This window comes from Suillus plorans (genome assembly GCF_016647745.1).
Source record: "Suillus plorans strain S12 chromosome Unknown HD556scaffold_11, whole genome shotgun sequence".
Lineage (NCBI taxonomy): Eukaryota > Fungi > Basidiomycota > Agaricomycetes > Boletales > Suillaceae > Suillus > Suillus plorans.
In genome coordinates this window covers 214,181-237,030 of record NW_024537395.1, presented here as the reverse complement: position 1 = coordinate 237,030, position 22,850 = coordinate 214,181, and the positions used below count along the sequence as shown (strand labels likewise).

Genomic DNA, 22,850 nt, shown 5'->3' with positions numbered 1-22,850 from the left:
TGCCCGTGGGTTGCTTCAGACTCAATGTTAAAACGGGATGTGGGGACAGTAAGAGGAACTAGTGGGAAGGAACGAATAAGTGCACTGTTTAAATCGTGACTTTTCCCTGGGTCAACTGGTACTGAACTCACGCTGCCAGAGTATCCTTGGAACTGGACTTGTCGGCAGCCGCTGATTGTGACCCAATATATACAAATTGAGAGATATCCACTTGAGAAACACACGACATCAACTGAAGGAATGCCAGACGAAAGTGCCTCCCCGGGATCATCATGTGGTGTCCATACCTGTCAGTGCTGGCGCACTGGACGCTGGACGTGTAGCCTGAGGGGTAGTAGTACGAGGGACTACAGCTAGTACATTGTAGACTCGTAACCAGTCTTGACTACGTCTTTGAAATGTTGAAAGCTTTGCTATGCGTCTACGCCACGCTGGTTGGGAGCTTCAGTACGACCTGATTGTAATTGCACGTTAATGAATTACTCAGGGAGCTATATCCACTAGGCATAATGTCATTCATCAGTCCAGGCAGGTAATAGATGACTTTTTCTTTCTTTCTCGACATCAATTAGAGTATCGATCCTCATAATCTGACATAATAATCGCCTCCAGGGCACCGAGTTCGCGCACCGCCATGACATTCTGTTAAAAAGTTAGCTGAAGCACACAGCATGACGTGAATCAAACGAGATGAATGTGGTATCCAATGCTCGAAAGAAGTCGCACAGATACAACAGAAAGCAAATAAAATAAAATAAAACAATAAAATAAAAACGCGCACACTCACATCTACCAATTCGTTGGGCATAGCATTCAGCGCCAACTGGCTCCACCGCGCCAGTCCAGGCAAAAGGCCTGCCAACCGTATCTTTATCTCCTCTTTCGCTTCCTCTTCCACAGTCAAATCAATCGGATTGGTCGCTGACAGCCCATCTGGGAAGTTTGTCGAGTTCGAGTCTACGAACACCTTCGCCCGCAGTCCGTCGACCAGTACTATCGTGGCGCGGTCGAGCGCAGCGCTGAGGGCATAAGCAAAATCTGGGCCGGACAGATATGCTCTGGTCTGCGAGAGGAGGGAGGAGAATATTGGATCATTGAACTCGGCACGAGGTTGCGAGGTCGGGGGTGGGGTCGTTATGTTTGGGGCAGGTTGGCTGGAGGATGGCGATGGGGAAGAGGAGGGAACAGATGAGGGAGGAGTTGGAAAGATACCTGCACGAGGGGTGGGACCGGCAATCGGTGGAGAGTCATTGCTGTCGCGTAACGATGAAATGGAAGAACCGGGGAGGGGTGACAATTTAGAGGGGACTTGGGGGAGAGCACCACCTTGTGCAAGTACGTGGGCTGTTGTTTCTGGAGTCGGTGGAAGGAGAGAGCCAAGAAAGCTAAGTGGTAGAGTGAGTCAATGAACCCAGCCGTGAGGCAGCGAGAGGGACTCTGCTCACCGGCCAGGTATGCTTGCTCTATCGTCACATATACCGTCCCGCTCAACGCGTCGTCGAACATCAAGGATAAGTACGTGGAGCTCAGAAGGTGACAATTTTGTCTTGAGAGATACTCTGACATTAAAAAATTAGTAAAATACGCGTATACACCTACCTGAAAAAAGTACATACCCCTCAAAGACGGCTTCGACACTACCTTTCACTCTTGCGGCTACATCCTTCCATCCAACGTGTAGTATCCACCAGCTAAGTGTCAAGAACCGCATCTCAGCATCGTCTGATACGCCTTCCACCTCTTCATCCCAGTCCTCTTGGCCTGCAGACCATGCTGGCCATATCATCTCCACGTCAACAACACGAGATACAGCCTCACGGAAGATAAGACCAGAGAGTGTAGGTGCTGCCTCGCGGATGCGTTCAGCGCGTTCAGCGGAAAGGACCGAGGTTATGTAGCGTTCACGTGCTAGAAGAGCCAGCTGTATGCTCGTGAGGAGGGACAGCAAAGTGGTTGTATAGAGTGTCGTCAGTGTACGTGTCAATGCTGATATATTGTGTGAGCAAATTGTAAGGGATACTGGATATGACAATGTACTTAATATTTTTACTTCCTTCCATAATTGTGCTTTCGTTCGGGTGCTGCTTTCACTCATGGAGGAAGCCATGGAAGCCTTTGGTTCCTAGTTTGCGCATAAATAGAGTTTTTCAATTCCGGATCCGAGAAGCTCACATGAAAAGGGGCACCAGGGTTGTAGCTCAGTGAGGAACTAGCGGTGGTAATTGAGTCAGATAGTTGACTACCAGCAGAGGCAAGGAACTCGTGAGGTAGCTGTAGCTGCTCGCTTGCACTCTTGTGCGATGAGCTCGAAAAGCGATCGACCCAACTGCCTGTTGAAGCTGCCATATTCGATGATGTTTCTCCATCAATGCCTGAATAGGACGACAATGACACAGACCCAGCATCCGAGCGCATATCTGAGGTGGAGCTAACTTCGGATTCGGAATGAGACTCTGGATGTTGAAAGCGAGATTGAGGACGGGACATGCGTGACAGAGATTGAAGCTCGTTGGTAAGTGACTCCACATCCATCTCCTCGAGGATTTGCTCAGCCAGTGTAGGAATAAGTGCCATAACAGTAAAACACGCATCATCATGAGTACTCTGAAAGCGTCTTCGAAGTCTAATAACAATGAATGAGCAGGTAAATCAGTAACCTTTGACAACGTCGGCGAACATACGCCTCTCGAGCAGCTCTGCCTCTGACAACCTTTTCTTTGACTTCCTCTAGTCTCTCGTTAACATAACAGCTCACAGCATAGGCTCCACATAGAACAACCGATGTCCCAAATAGCCCACGACGCCGGTCGTACACGTATTTCCTTGCAGCGTCGAACATGAGGTCACTTGAAGGAGGAAAGTCAATGGATGATGTAAGCATTGGGCTAGTCCTCGTGACTGAGTCTTTTGTTGCAAGCGCAGAGATGATCATAATTCCATTCTGACTTATCTCCGCAACATCGTATATACGTATGGTTGGAGTCCAACACCTCCAACACCTTGCAGGCGCTTAATATTGGCACTGAAGCTAATTTCAAATTTTGATTGAACAGCAATTCATTATGGTGGTGTAACACTGGTGTTCATTGAACCCACGAGGCTTTTGATGTTCAAAGCTTACAACCGTGACCAGACCAATACGCCGTATGTACTTCAATGTCATGTTATATTCAGTGTTCGAGATGTCCCTCTATTACAAGTTCTCCATTGCTCAAGCGGCAGGGAATTTTGTTCAGAAGTAACATTTCGGCCAATCAGCAACGAACTACTTTATATCAACCACGCTGTGCGGCATCATCGCAAAATCGGGAACACGACTTACTGCTGCGTCTTGCGACTTAGATTTGATGTAAATGCTTGACATTTATGAATGAATCCTATCGAGGTCTGTGAGTGTTGGAGAAATTGTGCAAAGCAAACTATTCATACTCGCTCTTCTCAGGTTCTAGTGTCCTCATCAACACGAGAGGCCCTGCGGCAGTCAGGGGCTCCGCATATAATATCGTCATCCGCGCTGACAGACAAAGATGCTATCAAAGCAGTAACAATAGCAAGGATAAAGAAACGCATTGTGATATTTGGTATGGGGAGTAACAAATACGAAGGGAAACATTGCTGGCTTTTATGTCCTGACACTAGCATTCTGGGCACGACTTCATGGTGGATTTAGGCAGAACGTACTATCCGAAGAGACGTCATTTGCGTGCCAGCGGATCTCGAACCTGATATCGACCACAGCTGTACGTGTTTGCGATTTGTCGTGCATGTGAGCTAAAAATTCCCGTACCGTAGGATGCTGGACTTTTATACACGACCGATGTTACTGGCTCTCACTGTGACAGTGTTGTGCAGAACTTTGCAGAGCCATGTTCCGCCAGTGTAGCAGGTGGCAGAATTAAGGGGAAAAAATCGATGGGAGTCCAAGTATGCTAATTAGACCACTAGATAGCGAGTCCGAGTCCTCGCATTGTGGTTCCGTGGCCATTATATCGTCTACCAATAGGCTGCCGGCACTAGTCCCTTGTCAGCATGCGGTGATTTCGCAAAGTCGAACGTCCTCCCTTCTAATACTTCCGTCCCATACACTCCAAGGCAAATTACGATTCTCCATGCATTAACTCTTTTCCCATTACGGATGTCTTTTGGTCATTGGTGGTGTTTTGGCCAGAAGTCCGCTATTCCAGCCGGTTCTGCCAGACCGGTTTAAGTAGATACAGCAGAATGTCAAACTACAAGGTATGGTGTTCTAATAACCCATCTAGAAAATATGCAAGAAAGACGATGGCGATAGGGGGAGCAAAAGGCCACACTGCTCATTAACAACCTCAAAGCATATAGCGATTAACCTGCAGGCCATTTTCAGGTGGAAAAGCTGATGGATTAGGATGGTGGGAAGCCTTTCATCAGCGCTGGCAGACAGACATCCTTTGAAATCACTTGCAACCACTCTCTTATGACTACTCTCTTATCCATTGTTCTCCATTTCACCGACGTCGAACGCCTCTGCTCGTATATCGGTAGCGCTCAGTCTTCAGTCTATCAAGCGCTGCAATTTCTTGGTAGACACATTCAAAGCACTGGCAAAGATTTAAGCGAGTCTTTATTACCATAATAATCATCAGAAGGCCATGGCTAATGGAAAGCCAATTCGCCAATGTCATGCGTTTTGTCCAACCCACGAAGCTTTTGATGTTCAAACTCACAAGTCACAACAAGATCGGTAATACTCATGTCGTAAGTACTTCGGTCACATATCATGTGTTCAAATCAAGATCATATATCGAGTGTTCGTTCTTCTAATGCCTCCATTGCTCAAGCGGCACTGAATTTGTCCAAAAGCAAGCATCTCGGTCAAACCAGAAATGAGCTGCTTGAGTATCGTGCATCAACCACACTGTACCAAAGCGTTACCAGAGAAACGACTCACTGTTGCGACTTGCCACTCCGGCTTGGTTTATGACGTATCAACACAAATAAATATATATGAGTCCTACAACGCCAGTGAGCCTTGAGGAATACTGAATGCGAGCTACTCATACTCACACTACTGGCGATGTATATCGCCTTACATGTCTGACCAAGGCAGCAATCTTGAGTCGTTGCGCACTGATTTGGGCATGCACTGACAAATGCAGACGCTGTCAAAGCAGCCACAGCGGCGAAGACGAAGGAAAAATGCATGGTGCGATGCGACACAGGATCAATAAATGTGGGTGGGAACAGTAGGAAGACTACTGCTTTATGAGTGTCGCGTTCAGGACTCCATGACATATCCAAATAGACGTAATTTGCATGCCAGCAGACCTCGAATTTGACTTGCTCTGTCACCGATATCATGAGCGTAGGAATTTGCAGGCTGCCGTGCTCTGGAGTTGAATCCTCTCACCATTCATAGAGTCTTAAAGCTCTCCAAATCCAAATTGAAAACGGTGTGGCCACCGCATCACCCAGCACAGTCTCGTCGATCATGATGTGATGATCGCTCACCTTAGTGAATTCAGTCGTACGCCAGCTGGTGTTCACAAGGTCTGTCTCTAATTTAGTAAGACTATTGTTGTCTGTTGATATTTTCTTTTCGGTCGACACGTCAAGAAGGTTCTAAATTTCCCATTCCCTGAGAAACTGGTGGAAAATCTATCGATAATCACACTGCAGAACAGTGAAGTCAATTTTTTGGTGGTGATAAACTGATACCGATTGTAAGGGCTGCCGACGCGCCTTCTTCATACACAGCACACGGCGTGCATACCACTACGATGCCAAATTGGCCAGAAGTGTGCGGAAAAAATGAGTGTTAGCGAAATACCAACGAGGGCGGATAAGAATGAAATAAACGAACGGTTGTCCCAGTCGATAGGTTACACTGTCGATACTGAAAGAGATTTAATGCTGCTTGCAGATGGTTGCATGATCATTAGAATTTCAGTACGAAACCAGTCATGTAATAATTGCACCGCTTATGATCTACTGTGAACACACTAACCCGTGAGGTTCCACCAAGTCGGCTGATGTGCTGATTATTGCGAGAGTTGCCAACAGATCCTCGTTCCTCGAGATGAACCTGCACTTGGAAGTTTTTCCGTGCCTTTGGGTGTGTAAGAATGTGTTTTATCAAGCTCGACGAAGGACGAATTACCAGAGTGCACCAACATTCTCAAACTCTACAAGAAGTATGATTTCTTCCCCTAACTCATCGAGTTGTTTGACGATCGTACACGCAGCAAGGATACAAGAGATGAAGGTACAACGAGGCTTTGGCAGAATGCAACCTTGAAACAAGATGCCACCGTCCAATGGCAGTTTGTATATCGATGGTGTCATGTAAATGACACGCATTAGGGCATCTACGGCACTCAAACCCAAATATGAACCCGCGGGGCTCCAATCAAGGCGGCAAGAGACCGAGGAAGCGCTCAGGCCTGAACTCCGAGGTACGTCTCATTCAAATCTTGTGAAATGGAAAGAATGTTTACGATGACGATCGCACCCTTAAGTACGCTGCACCCTTCGTAGACGTCTTCCCTCATTACGTGACGTGGGAGCCCTGCGTCGTTGAGAGTGAGCAGGAACTAGGACGAAAATGCACCTCTGAGGTCGACGTACAGAAGCTTCTCTCTGTCCTCAAACGCGGGAAATTGGTCCTGACCCACGACAGCATCGATTTCTGCCTGTACACATTTCTGTATCTCGGGATAAAGCAGCATCGCCAGAATGAAAGACGTCAAGAATGATGCTATTTGTTCATGTCAATGATTGTTTAAAATTCACACGAGGTAGGGTGCAAAAGATAACTTACGGTGTCGGCTCCGCATAGATCCACTATGTACTACACCACGAGGTAATATTAATATCTTCTTGTTTGGGGCAGACTGTACACACATCCTCTGGAAGAATCTGTTCTGAAATGGAGGAATATGCGTATAACTGTCACTTGCGGCGACAATGGATTAGGCATCTGGCAGCCCGAGCACGTACCGATTTTTAGGCAGCAGTGTCAGGGCTACGGGTCCGAGAGGCACAGAATCATCTACATATCCGGCAGTCGTCCCGCACTAACTCCGCGTTAATTCATTGGCCAGGAAGATTTCGAGCACGCCCTTCACCTCGTATTATTTCCTACCCTTGAAAACACTTGACACTATGATCACATCGGTGCGCATCGCCTTTCTTACTCCTTTCGAGATCACCATATCAATCTCTAGGGCTTTCCGTACCCATCAATGGTTCAATCTCCCTCGGAGTAGCGAATGAAGTCAAGGATGAATTTTCGGCCACCAAGGTCACCTTGTAGCAAGCGAACGCTTGTATCCCCTAGATCACATCTTGTGCATAAGGAACCACTTCAACAGATATCTAGCGACTTTGTTGTACAAGAAAACAATCTAGGATCTTCCACATCGGGTCCGAACGATGTGCTCATTCATCTGATATGGGCGCTTGAACTCCTTTCCGCAGCCTGCACAGACAGCCTTAATCTTCCCCTCATGCACCTCTTTGACGTGACGACCGAGATTATCCTTCTTGATGAGTGCCGAGCACCCGTACCGGGTGCATTTTACTTTGTCCTTTACTTGGATGGGGACAGACAGTTGCGCAGCGGGCTCATAGACGGAATCCAATGCGCCACAGAGCGATAAATCTAGGGATACATTGTAAGTGTCTTGACGAAAAGCTGTTAAATGATAGTGAACTGACCGTGGCGATGATCCTCACCCTCTAACGACGATGCCGTGACACGCGGATCATAGAATGCTGAACAGGCCTCAGAGTACATGCTGTACCGAGGCTGAGTTAGGGGATGTTGAACAATCGGCCCATAGTCGGAAAAAGTGCAAGCGCCGTGGGGCAATATCGCTGTACACAGTAAGTGTTTAAATGAAAATTTTGGCTGCAAATACAGCAACTTACCTTGGGGGGGACCTGTACCCTCTGACAGCGGTCCCGTGACCCCGAACGGTGTTCCATGGGGTGCAAACTGTGGCACGAAGCAGCGGTCGTGCGAAGGTCCAAATGGTGCAATGGTATTGAGGCTATTGAGTGCAGCTTGGGAGTCGACGGTGCTATCACGTCCACCCGAATTCTCCATTGTGACATCTGACTGGTAGTTGCCAAGGAGATTCGTCAAGACGCTGCGGATCTGCTGGATTTCCTCATGGACACGACGCTCTAAGCTGTCGAGACGGTCGAGGCGCTGGAGACATGACTCCAGGACTAGTCTCGTTGAATGTTGGTCAGGGGCCTGCCCTGGCCATGAGGACAATGAGTTTTGTAGTGTTGATCTGGATGAAATTATGGTGCGCTCGTGTCTTTTTCTACGATGTGTGCGTAAGTTATCCATCTGTAGACCCTAGGCGACAAGTAAAACAGTGCAAATGCAAGAGAATTCTGTTATCCTTTGCGAAAGTTGGGAAATTGAACACAAAATGAAACATTGCCCCGACACCTTTATATTACATGTCCATAACGCGTCTGGCAGGCGTAATCTGGATTACTCCGAGTAAGCGCTTCCAACTAGCAATCCGGTTGCCTCGTGTTGTATGGAATAATTGGTTAGTCTTCCACGAAATGAATTATTGCTTGCCACCTTGAATCTTATCACGAATTCAGATCGTTTTCCTGCCATGCGCAGCCCGCTTGCTTCTAGGCGACGGTCAAAGATGTGGGTGAAACAACCGTGCGCTATGTCACTGGACGACTCCATCGCAGCGACTTCCTCCAGAAATTCTGAACCAAGACCTACATTGTGAGAAGAAGGCATCATTTATTCCGCATTCCATCAGCGCAATCACGCTAGATTCCACTGGCGCCAGTTGGTTCACCGTGTGGTCTCTACCGTAATGCCACCCGCCATAAAAATTACTTCCCCTTGGCATTTCAATTAACTTCGCTGGGCGTCTCTCATCACGATGTACAGCCAACTCTGCTTTGTAGTACGTACTTTGAATAAAAAACGTTTTTATCCTCACCAATACTTCCCTCGTCATGCATGTCATTAATTGTGGTGTCTTTCCGGATCCCAACAGATGTATATCTGTACAGTGCCTCGAGTTATGCTTTATTTTTGTATGGACTCATTCCCCGCCTTGAGAAGTATCATATATTAACAGATAGGCTGACGCCGGCACGTAATATCGGTTGGACGCCCATACTACCATTCCGCCGTTGCGACAATAGACGTGAGAAGGTTCACTAGGCATACTGCACTTTGCCTACACCTAGGAGATCTGGAATATAAGTGCCATTTCGTGAGAGTGGAATTTAGCTTACTTTGATCCAATTCAAAAACGACGCAATTACGGGATTGGAGACCAGCAGAAGCTTTTACGATGGTTATGAGGTGCTGTCGTATTTGGCAAGAATTGACGCCAGGATGATCCGTCGTGCATCTACAAAGACAAAAATAACTGGTATTGAACCAAACGGATAGGTAATACCACATACAAGAATGACATCGTGTTTGCAGTGCCAGTCTCCACTCGTCCGAGTCCATCGACATCTGTAAATATTTTCCGATGTTATGTTAGTACTAGTGCGTATTCTTAAACTGGGAAAGGAGGAAGTTGTATATGAATGCTAGTGCGCGGAGACTGAGGGGGGGCCAACGAGCAGGAAGCATCAATCACCAATGGGCGTCGTACTGAAAGTAATATCCGATTTCAAGTCAGGCAATCGCCGAAGCCACATACTAGAAGATGCGCCAAGAACCACCTCCTTCTGAGTTCCCGGCCAGGAGCGGGGCCAAGTTTATTTCCGTTTGCCATGGCATATGCGCATATGCACTGTCTCATGCTCACAGCAAGCCGCATCGTAAATTCAAATTGGGGTGATCTGCTTATCCGTGTTACGGTGGCGTGGAACCATGACGATGGCAGCGCAAGAGAGATTGTTATCATCCATGACGTGAAATAAAACGTTGTCTGCGCAAGGAGTACTTACTACTTATGTAATTAGGGCCTGACATGGGTTGACCCGGGTCAACGTAGTAGAGCTCGCCTAATCGTGCACTTTCATGCACCGGCAGTACTTGAAGCTTGACTCACCCAGGCATACCCGCTTTCCTTCTTCACGCCAGTTTGTTAACTGCTTCGCAATATTCCGAGCCGCCTTCATTTCCGAACCATCATACGGCCATCATTTACCTACCACTATTCTGCAGGCGCCGGTCTTCGCTGACCGTTCACGAATCATACGAGTTCCTGTTCGCGGACCGCCCTTAGTATGCACATGGTCTTCCTCAGCTCGTGGGCTGATGTAGGTTGAACTTGGGTACGTCTCATACGCTTCAGCCACCTCATTCACAACATATCTTTTTGCTTGATGTCTGCAGTCGGAGCCGCTGCCTTCCATCTTATCAACATTACAGCATTACAACTTATCACCGTTAACGACATCCGCAGAACAATCAAGATGTCCACTTCCATAAGCGCCAATGCATGAACGCAACTACCATGGACAGTATCCGCATGGAGACCTTTCTATCCACCCTCAAGGTCAGGTCCCTCTTTTTTCCGTCGAGTACCTTCGACTAGAACCATTATGCAACCTTGCAACAGCTTATCGTGTCGCCCACCCGTCCCAACTACCTTTCAATAGTTAACTGGTCACGCATTTCTCGGTGGCCATGAGCTCTCTGGCAGTCCCAACTTCTTCGACATTCTTCGACACGCTCTAGTCACACCACCGGGTCAAACTGCTGGATAGCTGTCACCTCGACAGGGTTACATCCATCTGAGCTCAAGAATCTGGTCTGACATGCTGACAGGCACATGCAAAATTGATCACTCCCTGTTATTTACGCTGACAGATTCGGGTATCATGCTCCTGCCGATGATTGTCTAGCGCTGCCGGTGGGAGGAGGGGCAGGAGCAGAGGCGCCACTCGGATGTCGAGCAGTGCGAATTCCTAGAAACACTTACAGAGCCATTTTTGTATTTCTACCTCAATCCGATTCATTTTCACTTATATGAATATTCATCCACAAAGCAGATTTGCATATCATCGTAACCAGGTCCGGCTTAGAGCGCAAATATCTAACCCACTCCTTACTCACCCCTGCCCATCATCACTAACCACCCTCCGAGTTTGGGTTCAAATGGTCACCTTTTTCTACTCTGGCTTATAGAGATTTGCACATTTGGCACTCATCGCATATGGTACGGTATACCAATACTTACTAACGCTGACTCTGCGACAGTCCTATCGGGTTGTGTTCAAGTTGGCGCAGCAAATGCAAATGCATACTGAGCAATCAATTAATTATGGTTCAAACGTTTTGAATGTTCATGAAACCCATATCATATCCAACATTGAATGTTGAACACATGTATTAACACGCGGAATCTCGGTTCCGGAGAGTTCTCCGTGCACTGATGATTTTGATACTCCGTCCAAACTCCGTCCAAACACTTTCAAGTCGACCGGTGGCTGGCACTAAATGATTCATCTTTGCGCAAATCACATCCCTTCCTTGGTCATGTGCCTTTTGGAGTTGAGTATCACCGTGGATCACAGACGGATCACAGATCGTCGCCAGCATGCTTCAACTCAGCGGTACGCTCTCCCTCCGTGTTGATTTACCTGTACAAGAACATATTGAATCTTATTTGTATTGGTTAAGTTCCTGTGCTCTTGAGAACTCCATACCTAGGTGCTCTCACCACTTTACTTTTGACAAATCTACTCGAGATCAGTACTTTCTCCATTCGGCCCGACAGATATGGTCCCTCAGCATATAAGGGCGCGCGAACTTCTTTCCACAACCAACGCAGACAGCCTTGACTTTACGCCGATGCACTTCATTCACATGACGAGTGAGGCCACCCTTCTTGACAGCTCTTGAGCATTCGGGCCAGATGCAATTTACTTTATGTTGGCTCGGGCTGTCCTGCGCAATGGGAAGACGTGGTTGTTGGCCGTGACTTGTTGAAGACTCGGACAAGGTCTTCCCATCGGAGTACGTGTCATACTGAGGCAGGAGCCCGAGTACACCAAGCCCATAGCTGACGACACCAGGGGTGCCATCGGGCAACAGGTCTGGTCATACACGGTAAGCATTCTAAGGAAAGGTTGTGCATATTGCGAACTTACTTTGGGGAATTGTACCCATGGAAAGACCCTCCTGCAGGGTACTAGTACCAAATCCTAAAGGACCGTACTTAAGGTCTGAAAATTGTCCTTGGAATACTAGTGGCTCTGCCAAGACGGAGAACTCTGGTGGAGTCAACGACGATGAAACGGCATTGAGCTCATCGAACGCAAGTGGCACGATGGTCTGAGGCTCATCATTGACGATTGCCTGGGAGTACATGTCACTATTCAATGTGCCTTCACCCCCCACTGTGGTGATTTCTGATTGACTGGTGACAAGCAGCTCTGTAATGCGGGTGCGGATTTCCAGAAATTCCTTGTAAACACAATCCATCCTATCATGGACTCGGTCAAGACATCCGAGACACGATTGCAGGCTTGATCTCGTTGAATCTTGATCAGGGACATCCCCCAACCATGAAGACGACGTCAACTGGGGGGTTGCTAGTGACGATTCAGGCCTTGAATGTACGTCCATGGTAAGCTCGTGCTCTGATCTCGAATCTAAGAAGCGTAGAACGACTTCACCTTTGCAGATACATGCTCGTTTTAAAATCTTGAGTTGCGGGTTCTGGATGGCACGGGAAGTTGTATGAATGTAAGAGAATGCAAGATTGTTGCCTTTTTATTCCCATTATTCTGCAAACTGAATTTTGATCATAACACCATGGCAGTCAACGTAACCCAATACTGCGCACGGCTACTCCTCTCAAGCCTAAAATGGAACGTGTCGAAACCTTGACTGGTCACGTAAATTTACACCGTGCTCGCAAAAATCTTGGTGGCAGTCTTGAGCTCAGGGCGGGCCCGCACAGCGAAAGACACGGGCACAAATAGAAAAGGAACCTGGATCGACTTCCTGTTGTAGTTATCAAATTCATGGTACTTCTTCATATTATCCATGGCGCTCATAAAGGGCCATGTGTCATTAAGTCAGAAACTAATATTGTGTGTGATGTTTCTAGGCAAGAGCCATGTGATAGGAATCTAGTATGGTCGGCCGTCACCCGAACGGCCAGCCCTTCCAAAAGTTCAATTTGAATAACCGATGACCCTATGCTACGTGTTACTGTATAAGGCTATTGTGGACAGTATGGTTACTGGGTCGACATGTCAACATACGAACATTTCAAATGCGCTGCCCAAACCTTGTAACTATCTATGAGCGCGAAACGGTTGATTCCGCAGAACCAATTCGCGTCCCCCCATTGCGTGTTCCACCTGAGCTCCACGTGTACTCTCGTAAGTACTCATCTCGCAACTGTATGCAATCAGCCATGACATCAAACTCGTTCCCATCTTCACTGGCGACGTCACACGACTGTATGTCTGCATACAATGTTTGATACACTAACATTCAGAACTGCATAAGCAGAACCGGTCCATTACTAAACCGATAGTCGAAATTCAGGTCCAACAGAAACCACATAATTGTAGACTCATCAGTCAGAGACTTAAGTTCATACAGGAAGCAGATGCCGAGATGAATCAGTGCCGTGAAGCCCAATCCGACAGATCGTACATACTGAGCAACAATCTTAACGTAATGGCATCCGGGCCGCCATGGACTGATTTGCGCAGTGCAGTGCACTTAAAACGGCGAGTCTGATCAATCCATTCCAATCAGTGAGTGAGGTTACGAGGAAAGCCACGATACTGCAATAGATCAACCGAGACCCTGGATTGAAATTCTCCTAAACCGTTCCGACAAACCCGCCTGAAACTTCGGAGTGCATAGTACAGTCCGAATTACGTTGGCTGTCAGGGGTATAAGTTACCTCGGCTTACCAATTCAGATTCATGCGTTTTCAGCGTCCAGAATTTGAAAAAAAATTACGCCGCATAGAATCAGGATGATCACATGAGCTTACCAGGAATTTACATTCGAGGTCCGGATTGAAACCTGCAGAGACCGTTTTCGCGGTTAGAGCATGTTGCTGACAAGACTCAATGGAATCAATCGCGGCTTTGCATTTGAGGAATAGATGACTGTACTCACGTAGGAATGTCCTGTCTCGAATGATTCTCGGCATCCACACCCTTGCTATTCCATCGTTTAGCAAATTCACTCACCACCAACCCTACATCTCGAGACCAGCAACAATTCACCAACGTTCCAGGCGAACACCTTCCCTCTCTCAGTATATCATATTCTTCTCCCAACTACCCACATCTTCCGGTCAGGGGACAACATCGTGCTTATTTACGGTGCGCCTTCCCCGTCTCGCCAGTCTTACCCTATCTGGCCACCACTACTCAAGTTCCATGCTCGCAGGTCGCCGAATGAACAAGCGATGATCCGATGTTCGCCTGGCAGGTCCAAATTTCTGGCAGGGCGTTTGAAATCCCATCAGGCGCTGCGGTACGTGATTGTTACCCAACGTGTGCAACTCAAAACGTGTCGAACCAATGTTGGCCCAAAACAGTGGCTTGCGGCGTCCAGCGGGTTTATGTAAGTGGTGTGGCCGACAAATAGCACGAGGTGCATATCCTTCAGAGGATAACCAAAGCAGCCCGATACGAACGGGTCAGAAGTTAAACTTCATTTCAAAGCCAGTGATAATGGATACTGCCGTGACTACGCACGCGTGAAAATTGACTCATCGGCATCCAGGACTCTCCAGATAAGTCGGGTAGTCAAGGAAGGACAAAACCGCCAAGTCGTAATTTGAAGATGAGGCCCTGGTAGATTCAAGATTACGACAAATTGTGTGGCAGGTGCATCTTCTACTAGTAGTATGAAGTCGGCGCCGTCGAGGAAGGAAATTTCCTGCGAATAGATCCCGAAAGATTGGCAGATTCCTTTGAAGGTCAATGGGCGACTCTACTTTAAGTTTCGGGTTTAAACCTGAGAGTACTTGGTGTAATGGGGTGATGAGGCAAAATCAGGAACGTACCGGTGCTTGTAACGTTCTTCGTGCAGGTGAGCTAATTGGGTGAGAAATTTTTTCACATGTACCATTTTACTTACAGCAGACAAGTATGTGGTGCCGGCAATTCCAACTCGTGTTGGGGGCCCCATTGATGGAAAACGGTATGTCTTCCCGAACACGTACTATGATCAATGCGTCAGCAAGCCATCCGGGCAGCACAGACGCACCGCTGATATCTTATCTCATGGTCCACTTTCAAGGTATCTTCACCCAACAATTCTCTCGAGGATCGCTCCGATAGATTTTCATCGAGAACTTGAGTTGTGTGTGGGGTCAGCAGACGTCGGTCCCCTGTTAGTCTTCAGGTCCATCATCCCTGCCCAATTTCCATGTGGACAGGGCCAAAGAAGTTGTTACTCGTAACAGAGCATGACTTGGAGAAATCAAAGTGGTAAGTAACCGAGCACTGCTTGCCCTAAAGTAGATCTAAGATCTTAATCTTATGAATATCTTCTGCCTCTACTGACAGTCTCCTGTGAAGCCTTCGTTCTCGCCCCCTCCATCGTTTCAGCACCAAAAAAAACATGCTTGTTGGCTAAAATATTTATCCAGTCCACATGATTTAACGTGATTGACATGATTATTACATTACCTTCATGAGCGCTGACACATGGTCACCCACAAGTTCAAGTTCGTTCAACCATGTTACGTCGTAAGGGCGGTGGGCTGGAGCAGGCACAAAATACATTGGAGGGGTGAGAGAGGTATCGGAGACCGAAGGATCCGAGATACCGGGTACTAGACTCATCCAAAAGAGTCGTTAGCGGTGGCGATGCATTGATATCGCCTCCGAGTCATTCCATGTTCTAGACTCAGGTATGTTCCACTTACTATATATAGAGACCCAACAGTAAAACAGTCGCGCATCTCAGTTCTCTTCCAAGACAGAGATGCAAGTCTATATACCTGTCACACGACGAGCTACAGATATTTAACGAGTCGTAGCAGACACTGAGATCCTACTTGTTCTATAGCTCGTTTTGTCCTCTCCCGCTGCGGCCTGCCTCCATAGTCGACCAAGGTCCAAATCATTTCAAGTTCTTGTTAGATGTGCGACGCACATTGCTTGGTGGGTGATCCTTTTCGTAGTGGTACTTACATAGTTGCAAACAAGCGTTGTACTGTCAAAAGTCCCCTCTGCCAAATCAATTCCGAAGGTCCCGATCACTAAAACATGCTATTCATACTCCCATATATCTAACAACTACGGTGCAGATCAAAACCCCATACATACATACTGTAACATCTGATATCTAATGATTATCCAATCCTAGCCCTCGCATAAATGCAATGTCAATCTAAACATGAATGTCAGACGACGCATAACGATAGCAATGTGTGTTCAACAAAACTTATTTCTCGAGAGATGGTACGTGTCCTGATATACTGACGATGAGAAGACATCTAGGCTGTGATCCCAAGACTAGATAGTTCCTTGCGGATCTCAGCTTCACCCTCCATTTTTTTGAGCTGCGTCGCTTCCAGTCGCTCTCCGCGGTTCGCCTTCTCCTTGAGTTCATCAATGGCCTTCAGCTGTAAGTCAATGGCCATCAACACAATGCAACGACGACAACCAGAAAAGAAAACACCAACCTTCTTATTAAGATTCCGAACCTTCTTCGCGACAGGGTCCAATGATTCTGCTCCCGGCGTTGGTGGAACGGAACCTTGGCCAGGTGTCTGCGTCCCTACTACGGTCACATCAATAGACGGTCGCACAGACGCCTCCCCAGTAGGCGTCGCAGCTCCCGAGCCCGCTTCCCCAGTTCCTTTCTCTTTCTTCTTCCCCTTTTTCTTCGGCTTCTTTTCACCACCCTCTGCCCCGGGCACAGGCGCAGTCGAGGGCGTCTTGGGTGCGGCACCAGGTACATGCCTCCTTCCCCCATTCCCATTCTGGTAGTGGCCATTTCCGTTCGAAGGCGTGGCTCCATTAGCATGGCCCATGCTACCGGGAGGATTCGGTGAACGGTTGTAGCCCCGTGGAGGTGTTGCGCTGCCGCTGCCGGTGGGCATACGAGGAGCACCGCCCTCATCCTCGCGCTTGAAGATCGCTGGTGTTGCAAGGCCACGTGCACCGGGCGGCCTGTAAGCTCCTGCAGCTTTAGGTGTAACGGGTTTAGCGGTCAGAGCCGCAGTCAATACACTGATTGAGGGCTGGGGTGCGGCAGGGATAGTTGCACCAAACGGAGGTGCTTGATCGAGTGGTGTAGGTCTCCACGATGCCTGATATAATTCGTCTACCAGCTGGACGTGCATAAGTCCACTAGTGCAATGCCATATCTTGATTCCGTTGTCCACACGAAGACGAGGAGACAGGGTAGCTGTCAAAAGGAACCTGCCGCAAGGCGACCATTCGCAATAAGAGGTGTTTGGTGCGTCGATGGTACAAATCTTCGTCAACGTTCTTCTGTCGAAGATGTCGATTTTTCCTGCCAGGTTGCCAAAGCCGGCAAGCGCGACGAGACGACCTTGTGGATTGAAAGAGATGAAGTTATGAGGAGAGGATCCAAAATCGTGAAGCGTCCGCACACGTTGATCAAAGAGTGTAGTTTTAGCAGGCATATCTAATAAGAAAACTTGTTAGTAATGACTTCCATGATCTAGGGAGACAACTAACATCCATAGACAACGCCAAATTCTTTCGAGTTTGGGCTCCACGAGACGTCATGGATCGGTCCCTCCTTGTCCAGGGTGACGCGACAGTCGAAATTACCTGCCGCGCTGAGGAGGTACATACCAGTCTCGCCATAGTAGCTCATGTTTGAGTTATCAACCTCCGTTTGTGTAAGGACTAGTGCCTGTGTGCCAAGATCGTTCCACTTTATCTGGGCGCGATCAGCCTTGTAGAAAGTTTTAGAGCAAGTCGGAGCGCCAGAAAGGGTGGATAGGCCGTAGATCTTGACAACCGCAGGGGCGCCCTGAGAAGAGTAAACTTAGTATAAGAATGTATGTAACATGGAGAGAAAAGGATTATACCTTCTTCTCAGCAACAAACACCGCAACGGATGGATTCAGTCCAGGACTCAAGGAGACCATGGATGCGCCTTCGACGCGCAGCTTATCGGCAATGCCCTTCCCCCATTCAGCAGGACGGTAGACCTGGATCTCCTGAGCAACAAGACGAATGGCATGCGACTCAGACATGGTGTACTGAAGGTCCCAGTTCTCCTGCGACTTTTGCGTGAATGAGATGAGCTCCTCGCCGGTAGACGCGGAGAAGACGCGGAGGTTCTTGTGCTGGGCGCCATCTTCCAGCTTGACTGCGGGGAGGCGTGTGAGTGGGATTTTACCGAGACCCTCGACGACAGACACGAGGCGTACCTGGCCGCTCCCATGTAGAGAGGTATGTTCCGCGCGGAGAGAACTTGAGTTCGATGATATTTGGAACACTCAGTTCTTGAATCAGCTGGGCACCTTCGGCTAGAAAGATCCGCACACTGCGAGGATCAAATTGAGTCAGCCAGGTGATTTGCGCGAGCACGAAGTAAACCGTACACAGTTGGTAGCGCGTATGCAAAGAGGCGACCATCGGGGCTGTAGTGGTATGTGCGAGCTGGGACATCGGGGACGGCGAATCCCTCTATTGGCATGTATGTGGGCGTGCCGCCGACGAGGCCCATGCTCTTCTGTGCGCGGACTACAAGATCCCAATTACGTTAGATCAAAAAACAAACTGGATGGATAAATGTTTGAACGAACAAGCATATTGCTGGGAGAGCTGGGAGGCCATTTTTTTGTGCTGAGAAGATGGAGGGGGCGAGAACGAAGCAAGTGAATGCTTCACAGGAGACTGTCGGTGGAGGCAGAAGATCGAGGATGTAAAGTATAATCAATGCACAGCTGAATTCAAACAAGATCTACTTTAGGGCAAGCAGTGCTCGGTTACTTACAAGTTTGCCTTGAGGCCCTTCTGGGCCATGTGCATGCCGCCTCTCACTATTATGTATGTTACTCGTAACAACGTTAACCGTCTTTGGCGCTGTTCGCATGGAAATCGGACAGGGCTGATGCGGCCTGAAGCTTGAAAACCAACAGGGCGTGTCCAGTGAGCTGACCCACAAAATAACTCAAGCTCGATGAAAATCTTTCGCAGCAATCCTCGATAGGATTCAATTCAATTGGTTGAAGCTTCCATCCGACATTCTTCTCGAGGAAGGTCCAAATATTAGAGTCATGCTGGATTCAAGTACTTTTTTTCACTCGGGCTCTCATACATGCGAAGATTGAAAGTGGACCATGGCAGCAATATCTATCAATTATCCCGAATCTTTAGTGGTGCGTCTGTGCCAGCCGGATGACACGCTGACGCATTTATAACACGTTTTCAGGGAGATATGCCATTTTTCACGAATGGGGCCTCCCCAACACGAGTTGGAACTGCCGGCATCACATCTCGGTTGTAAGTAAAACCCGAACAGACGGCGGACGCTCAGATTGCACTCTTTGGTTGCGCGATATTCGTTCAGTGTGTCACGCCGGTATCCGTTCTTTCAGCCTTTCGTACATGCACCATTAGATCTTTGCTCACCCAATTAGCTTACCCACATGAAGAACGTTGCACGCACCGGTACATCCCTGATTTTACCCCATCACCCCATTACATCACTCAGGTTCGAAACCCGTAACTTAAAGTGGAGTCACCGTTGGCCTTCAAAAGATCTGTCAAACTTTCGATCTATCCGAAGGAAAACCCCTCTCTGACGGTGACTTCAGAAGATGGCAGCCACCACATAATTCGCGTAATTTTGAATCTATCAGGGCCCCCATCTTCAAGTTACGACTCGGCCGTCTCCAAACTTCTGATGCGCCGCGGCTGTTTCTACCCGACTTCTCTGGGGAGTCATGGATGCCAATGGCAATTTTCACGCGTATGTAGTCACGGCAGTGTACATTAACAAATGAAGCTTAACTTCTGACCGTTCATCCCACATCCCGTGAAGGACACGTCTCTTTGTCGCGTCGTCTCGGCAGCACCGTTCATTTACATAAAACCGCTAGACGCACCCCTCCGTGTTGGTTCGACGCGTTTTAGTTGCACGTTTCGGGTAACAATCACGTACTGCGGCGCCTAATAGGATGTCAACAATAATATCCTGCGAGAAATTTGGATAATACAGCTCGTCTCACCTTCCAGGCCGTGAACATCGGATCATCGCCTGTTCAAGCGACAACCTGCGAGTATGGAACTTGAACAGTGAAAACCAGATAGGGTAAGACTAGTAAGACAGAGATGGCGCACCGTAAGCAAGCCACGGTGTTGTTTCCTGATGGGAAGATGTGGATATTGGTGATAAGAATGTGGGATACCGAGAGAGGGAAGGTGTTCGCCCAGAACACCGGTAAAAAGTGTTGTTTGGTGGTGAGTGAATTTACTGAAGGATGGAATAGCAAGGGTGTGAGGGCGTAGAGAATCATTCGAGGCAGGACATTCCTACACGTGAGTATAGTCATCGTGACGTAGGCGCAGCGGTGCTCTTCACCACTTTGCCTTGCTCGCAAGTCAATACACAGGCACACAGTCGCGGATACACCGCTCCAACGGTCTCAGCGGGTTGTTTTCGTCAATCCGGACTTCGAATGTAAATTCTCAGTAAGCTCACGTGATCATCCTAATTTTACGCAGTGAACTGAAGCAAGACAACTGAACGCTACATTCTCTGAGCGGAAATTTCTGGAATTAAAATTGGTAACAGTTTATATTAAATTTTACATGCACCATAACCTCATGTACTTGTAAGCATAGGGTCGTCGGCAGCCTTCAACCGGACTTTCCGAGGCTTCGAGCCATGAAACGGCAACATTATCCCATCAATACTAGATAAGTAAGCACGTGTGATCATTGGCAACGAGGTTATGAAGAGAATCACCTTGATACGGCAACCGTTCTTTCAATATTTGTGCCTGTGTCTTCGCCGACTCCACGGAAGAGCGACACTGTAGACCTCGCAACAAAATTGTATGATGTAAGTTTACACGACTAGTCACTGAGGCCTGAGGTATTCACAAGTTCCGCTTTGGGTCTTTACAAGCTCAGACATATATGCGGAGAATTAGTATAGTATCGGGTTACGTCGACTTGCCATGTGCATGGGCCCTAAAATCAAAATTAAGTTTGCAGAATATGAAAGCAACGGTTTATGCCCCTGATCAAGATTCGATAAGCTGCAAGGAGTTCGCGCGCCCGAAGAACTATACCTGTCGGGCCGTTAATCATTGTGTATGTAGATTTCCGTTAGAATTGCACCGCTTAAAGCCCCTTACCTACACGTCATGTGATTTGCCGCTGGCAGCCGAAAAAGGACAATGACCCCCATCATAGAGGAGCAGAAAACGTACTACACCCTTTTCCTTTCCCTCGAAGTCCAACGGAAATTATGGAATCGCGCGATACGGTTCTGGGCGCACAAATCGCTTGTTCCCTTCGATTTTCGTTCGACACCATGGAAATGGGCGTTCATCTACTAGTGAACGAGGGAAAGCTCAATCTGACGATAAAGTCGGCGGCGATGGTATGGAAGAAGACCTCGTGGACACTTTCAGTCAGCAGTTCGACACCAGGACATTCTAGGGAGGAATGCTCACACATATCAAGAACATTTGCGCCTCCTGTGACGGCCTTGAGTATCAAATCCGGCTCAATGATTGTAGAATGCTTACCATTCTCGAACGAAACGGTTCAGGTTTCCTTCGGCTTGCAGACAGCTGCCACGAGTTGGTGCATGCCATCCGTGCATGTTGTAGCTGTATTTTCATATCTTCCTTTCAGCTTGAAGCACCTGGCTTCAAATAGAATGCGAACACTCTTCCGATCATATTGTGGTATGCTTTGCTATTCTTGCCTTCGCTGACTTCTCTCACAGGCGCTGATCTTCATCGCCCATTTGCACAGTGCGAAACTTAGTGCTCAATACTGAGACATACTGACAAGCTATACCCAGAATCCGTACCATTCATTGTCCTTTACCCTCCACAAAATTCAGGTGTCAGGTATGTTTGACGCTGTCGCTAACTGCACTCTCTGGTACCAGCCCTGAACGCGCCATTCCTGTGGTAAGTCACACCTAACTGCACTCCAATACCTTCCCGGCCAATCGACTAATTCGATTCCACTACTTACTAGCTCTAGACACATGTTTTGTCACCTTAGCTACCACCAATCAACTGTTTTTGCCTGTTTTTACTGCTCTCTGCGTGATTCCTTTGAAACACTAAAACTACATTCAAAGTGCCAGTGCCGACGCTTTCCAAGCTTCTGGTAATGATACGGGCTCGGGATCTGGAATCGCCAAAAGTTACCCGTCGAGTCCGATTGGGGCTTATACGACTAGACTCACAGCCAAGGTTCTATGTCGGAAATAAACATGGACATGAGGTCACCGCATGTAAAATATCATTGTAAGTCAGGATTTTTAGTACACTATTTAAGAAATGATTACAACATGGACAGGCATCCATGATTCGGTGTTCCTTATCATAAAAGCCTTGAGGGGAAGAATTTGATTCACTATCAGGGTTTGATGACTTCCCAAGGTTGTTCCCGATGGATAAGAAAAGTGCGGTTGGCATTTCGCTAATCTTGTGCATCGTCAAGGTTTACATTAAATGGCGAAGCCCTTCGAGCCCTTCGTCAGCTGCTGTTCATTTCTAGTGAGATCAGAGGATGGAAAATGCGTCATCTGCCGTTACGTTACCTGCCAAACCTGCCAAGCTACGCGCAACCACGCTCAATCTACAGGCAACAAATAGTCGCGAGCCCAAAACACGAATGACTTTCATCCGGTTCTTCATCGGAGTGCTCGGAGGGATCCGGCACCACTCCGACAGCAAGCA

The 22,850-nt window shown here is 47.9% G+C and overlaps 6 protein-coding genes across 6 annotated transcripts; 1 reads left to right on the top strand and 5 right to left on the bottom strand.

The window, feature by feature from the left end:
- Nucleotides 1–95: 95 nt before the first annotated feature.
- On the bottom strand, nucleotides 96–2,886 carry HD556DRAFT_1346544 (Peroxin-3-domain-containing protein). The gene is made up of 7 exons (XM_041302253.1): nucleotides 2,682–2,886; nucleotides 2,173–2,623; nucleotides 2,038–2,122; nucleotides 1,617–1,986; nucleotides 1,446–1,559; nucleotides 788–1,385; nucleotides 96–642 (listed from the first exon to the last, which is right to left on the bottom strand). The coding sequence occupies exons 1-7, from the start codon at nucleotides 2,879–2,881 to the stop codon at nucleotides 565–567; spliced, it is 1,896 nt and encodes a 631-aa protein (XP_041163677.1). The 5' UTR covers nucleotides 2,882–2,886; the 3' UTR covers nucleotides 96–564.
- Nucleotides 2,887–6,452: 3,566 nt separating this feature from the next.
- Nucleotides 6,453–7,271, bottom strand: HD556DRAFT_117987 (uncharacterized protein). Its single transcript, XM_041296103.1, has 4 exons — nucleotides 6,976–7,271; nucleotides 6,880–6,899; nucleotides 6,797–6,826; nucleotides 6,453–6,733 (listed from the first exon to the last, which is right to left on the bottom strand). The coding sequence occupies exons 3-4, from the start codon at nucleotides 6,810–6,812 to the stop codon at nucleotides 6,570–6,572; spliced, it is 180 nt and encodes a 59-aa protein (XP_041163676.1). The 5' UTR covers nucleotides 6,813–6,826; nucleotides 6,880–6,899; nucleotides 6,976–7,271; the 3' UTR covers nucleotides 6,453–6,569.
- HD556DRAFT_118003 (uncharacterized protein) lies at nucleotides 7,100–8,622 on the bottom strand. Its single transcript, XM_041296104.1, has 2 exons — nucleotides 7,696–8,622; nucleotides 7,100–7,639 (listed from the first exon to the last, which is right to left on the bottom strand). The coding sequence occupies exons 1-2, from the start codon at nucleotides 8,336–8,338 to the stop codon at nucleotides 7,383–7,385; spliced, it is 900 nt and encodes a 299-aa protein (XP_041163675.1). The 5' UTR covers nucleotides 8,339–8,622; the 3' UTR covers nucleotides 7,100–7,382.
- Nucleotides 8,623–9,189: 567 nt separating this feature from the next.
- HD556DRAFT_1534489 (uncharacterized protein) lies at nucleotides 9,190–12,565 on the bottom strand (the record flags this gene model as incomplete). The annotated part of the gene is made up of 12 exons (XM_041309567.1): nucleotides 9,190–9,224; nucleotides 9,268–9,386; nucleotides 9,442–9,496; nucleotides 9,937–9,993; nucleotides 10,041–10,104; nucleotides 10,144–10,347; nucleotides 10,679–10,755; nucleotides 10,917–10,958; nucleotides 11,175–11,196; nucleotides 11,555–11,577; nucleotides 11,920–12,033; nucleotides 12,088–12,565. The coding sequence occupies 12 exons, from the start codon at nucleotides 12,563–12,565 to the stop codon at nucleotides 9,190–9,192; spliced, it is 1,290 nt and encodes a 429-aa protein (XP_041163674.1).
- A 3,859-nt stretch (nucleotides 12,566–16,424) lies between these two features.
- HD556DRAFT_1231322 (eukaryotic translation initiation factor eIF2A-domain-containing protein) lies at nucleotides 16,425–18,750 on the bottom strand (the record flags this gene model as incomplete). Its single annotated transcript, XM_041297419.1, has 7 exons — nucleotides 16,425–16,553; nucleotides 16,614–17,584; nucleotides 17,638–17,938; nucleotides 17,997–18,280; nucleotides 18,342–18,457; nucleotides 18,516–18,657; nucleotides 18,720–18,750. 7 exons carry the CDS (start codon nucleotides 18,748–18,750, stop codon nucleotides 16,425–16,427), a joined length of 1,974 nt encoding a protein of 657 aa, XP_041163673.1.
- Nucleotides 18,751–21,265: 2,515 nt separating this feature from the next.
- On the top strand, nucleotides 21,266–22,322 carry HD556DRAFT_117690 (uncharacterized protein). Its single transcript, XM_041296102.1, has 3 exons — nucleotides 21,266–21,839; nucleotides 21,959–22,007; nucleotides 22,147–22,322. Exons 1-3 carry the CDS (start codon nucleotides 21,395–21,397, stop codon nucleotides 22,277–22,279), a joined length of 627 nt encoding a protein of 208 aa, XP_041163672.1. The 5' UTR covers nucleotides 21,266–21,394; the 3' UTR covers nucleotides 22,280–22,322.
- The last annotated feature ends 528 nt before the right edge of the window (nucleotides 22,323–22,850 follow it).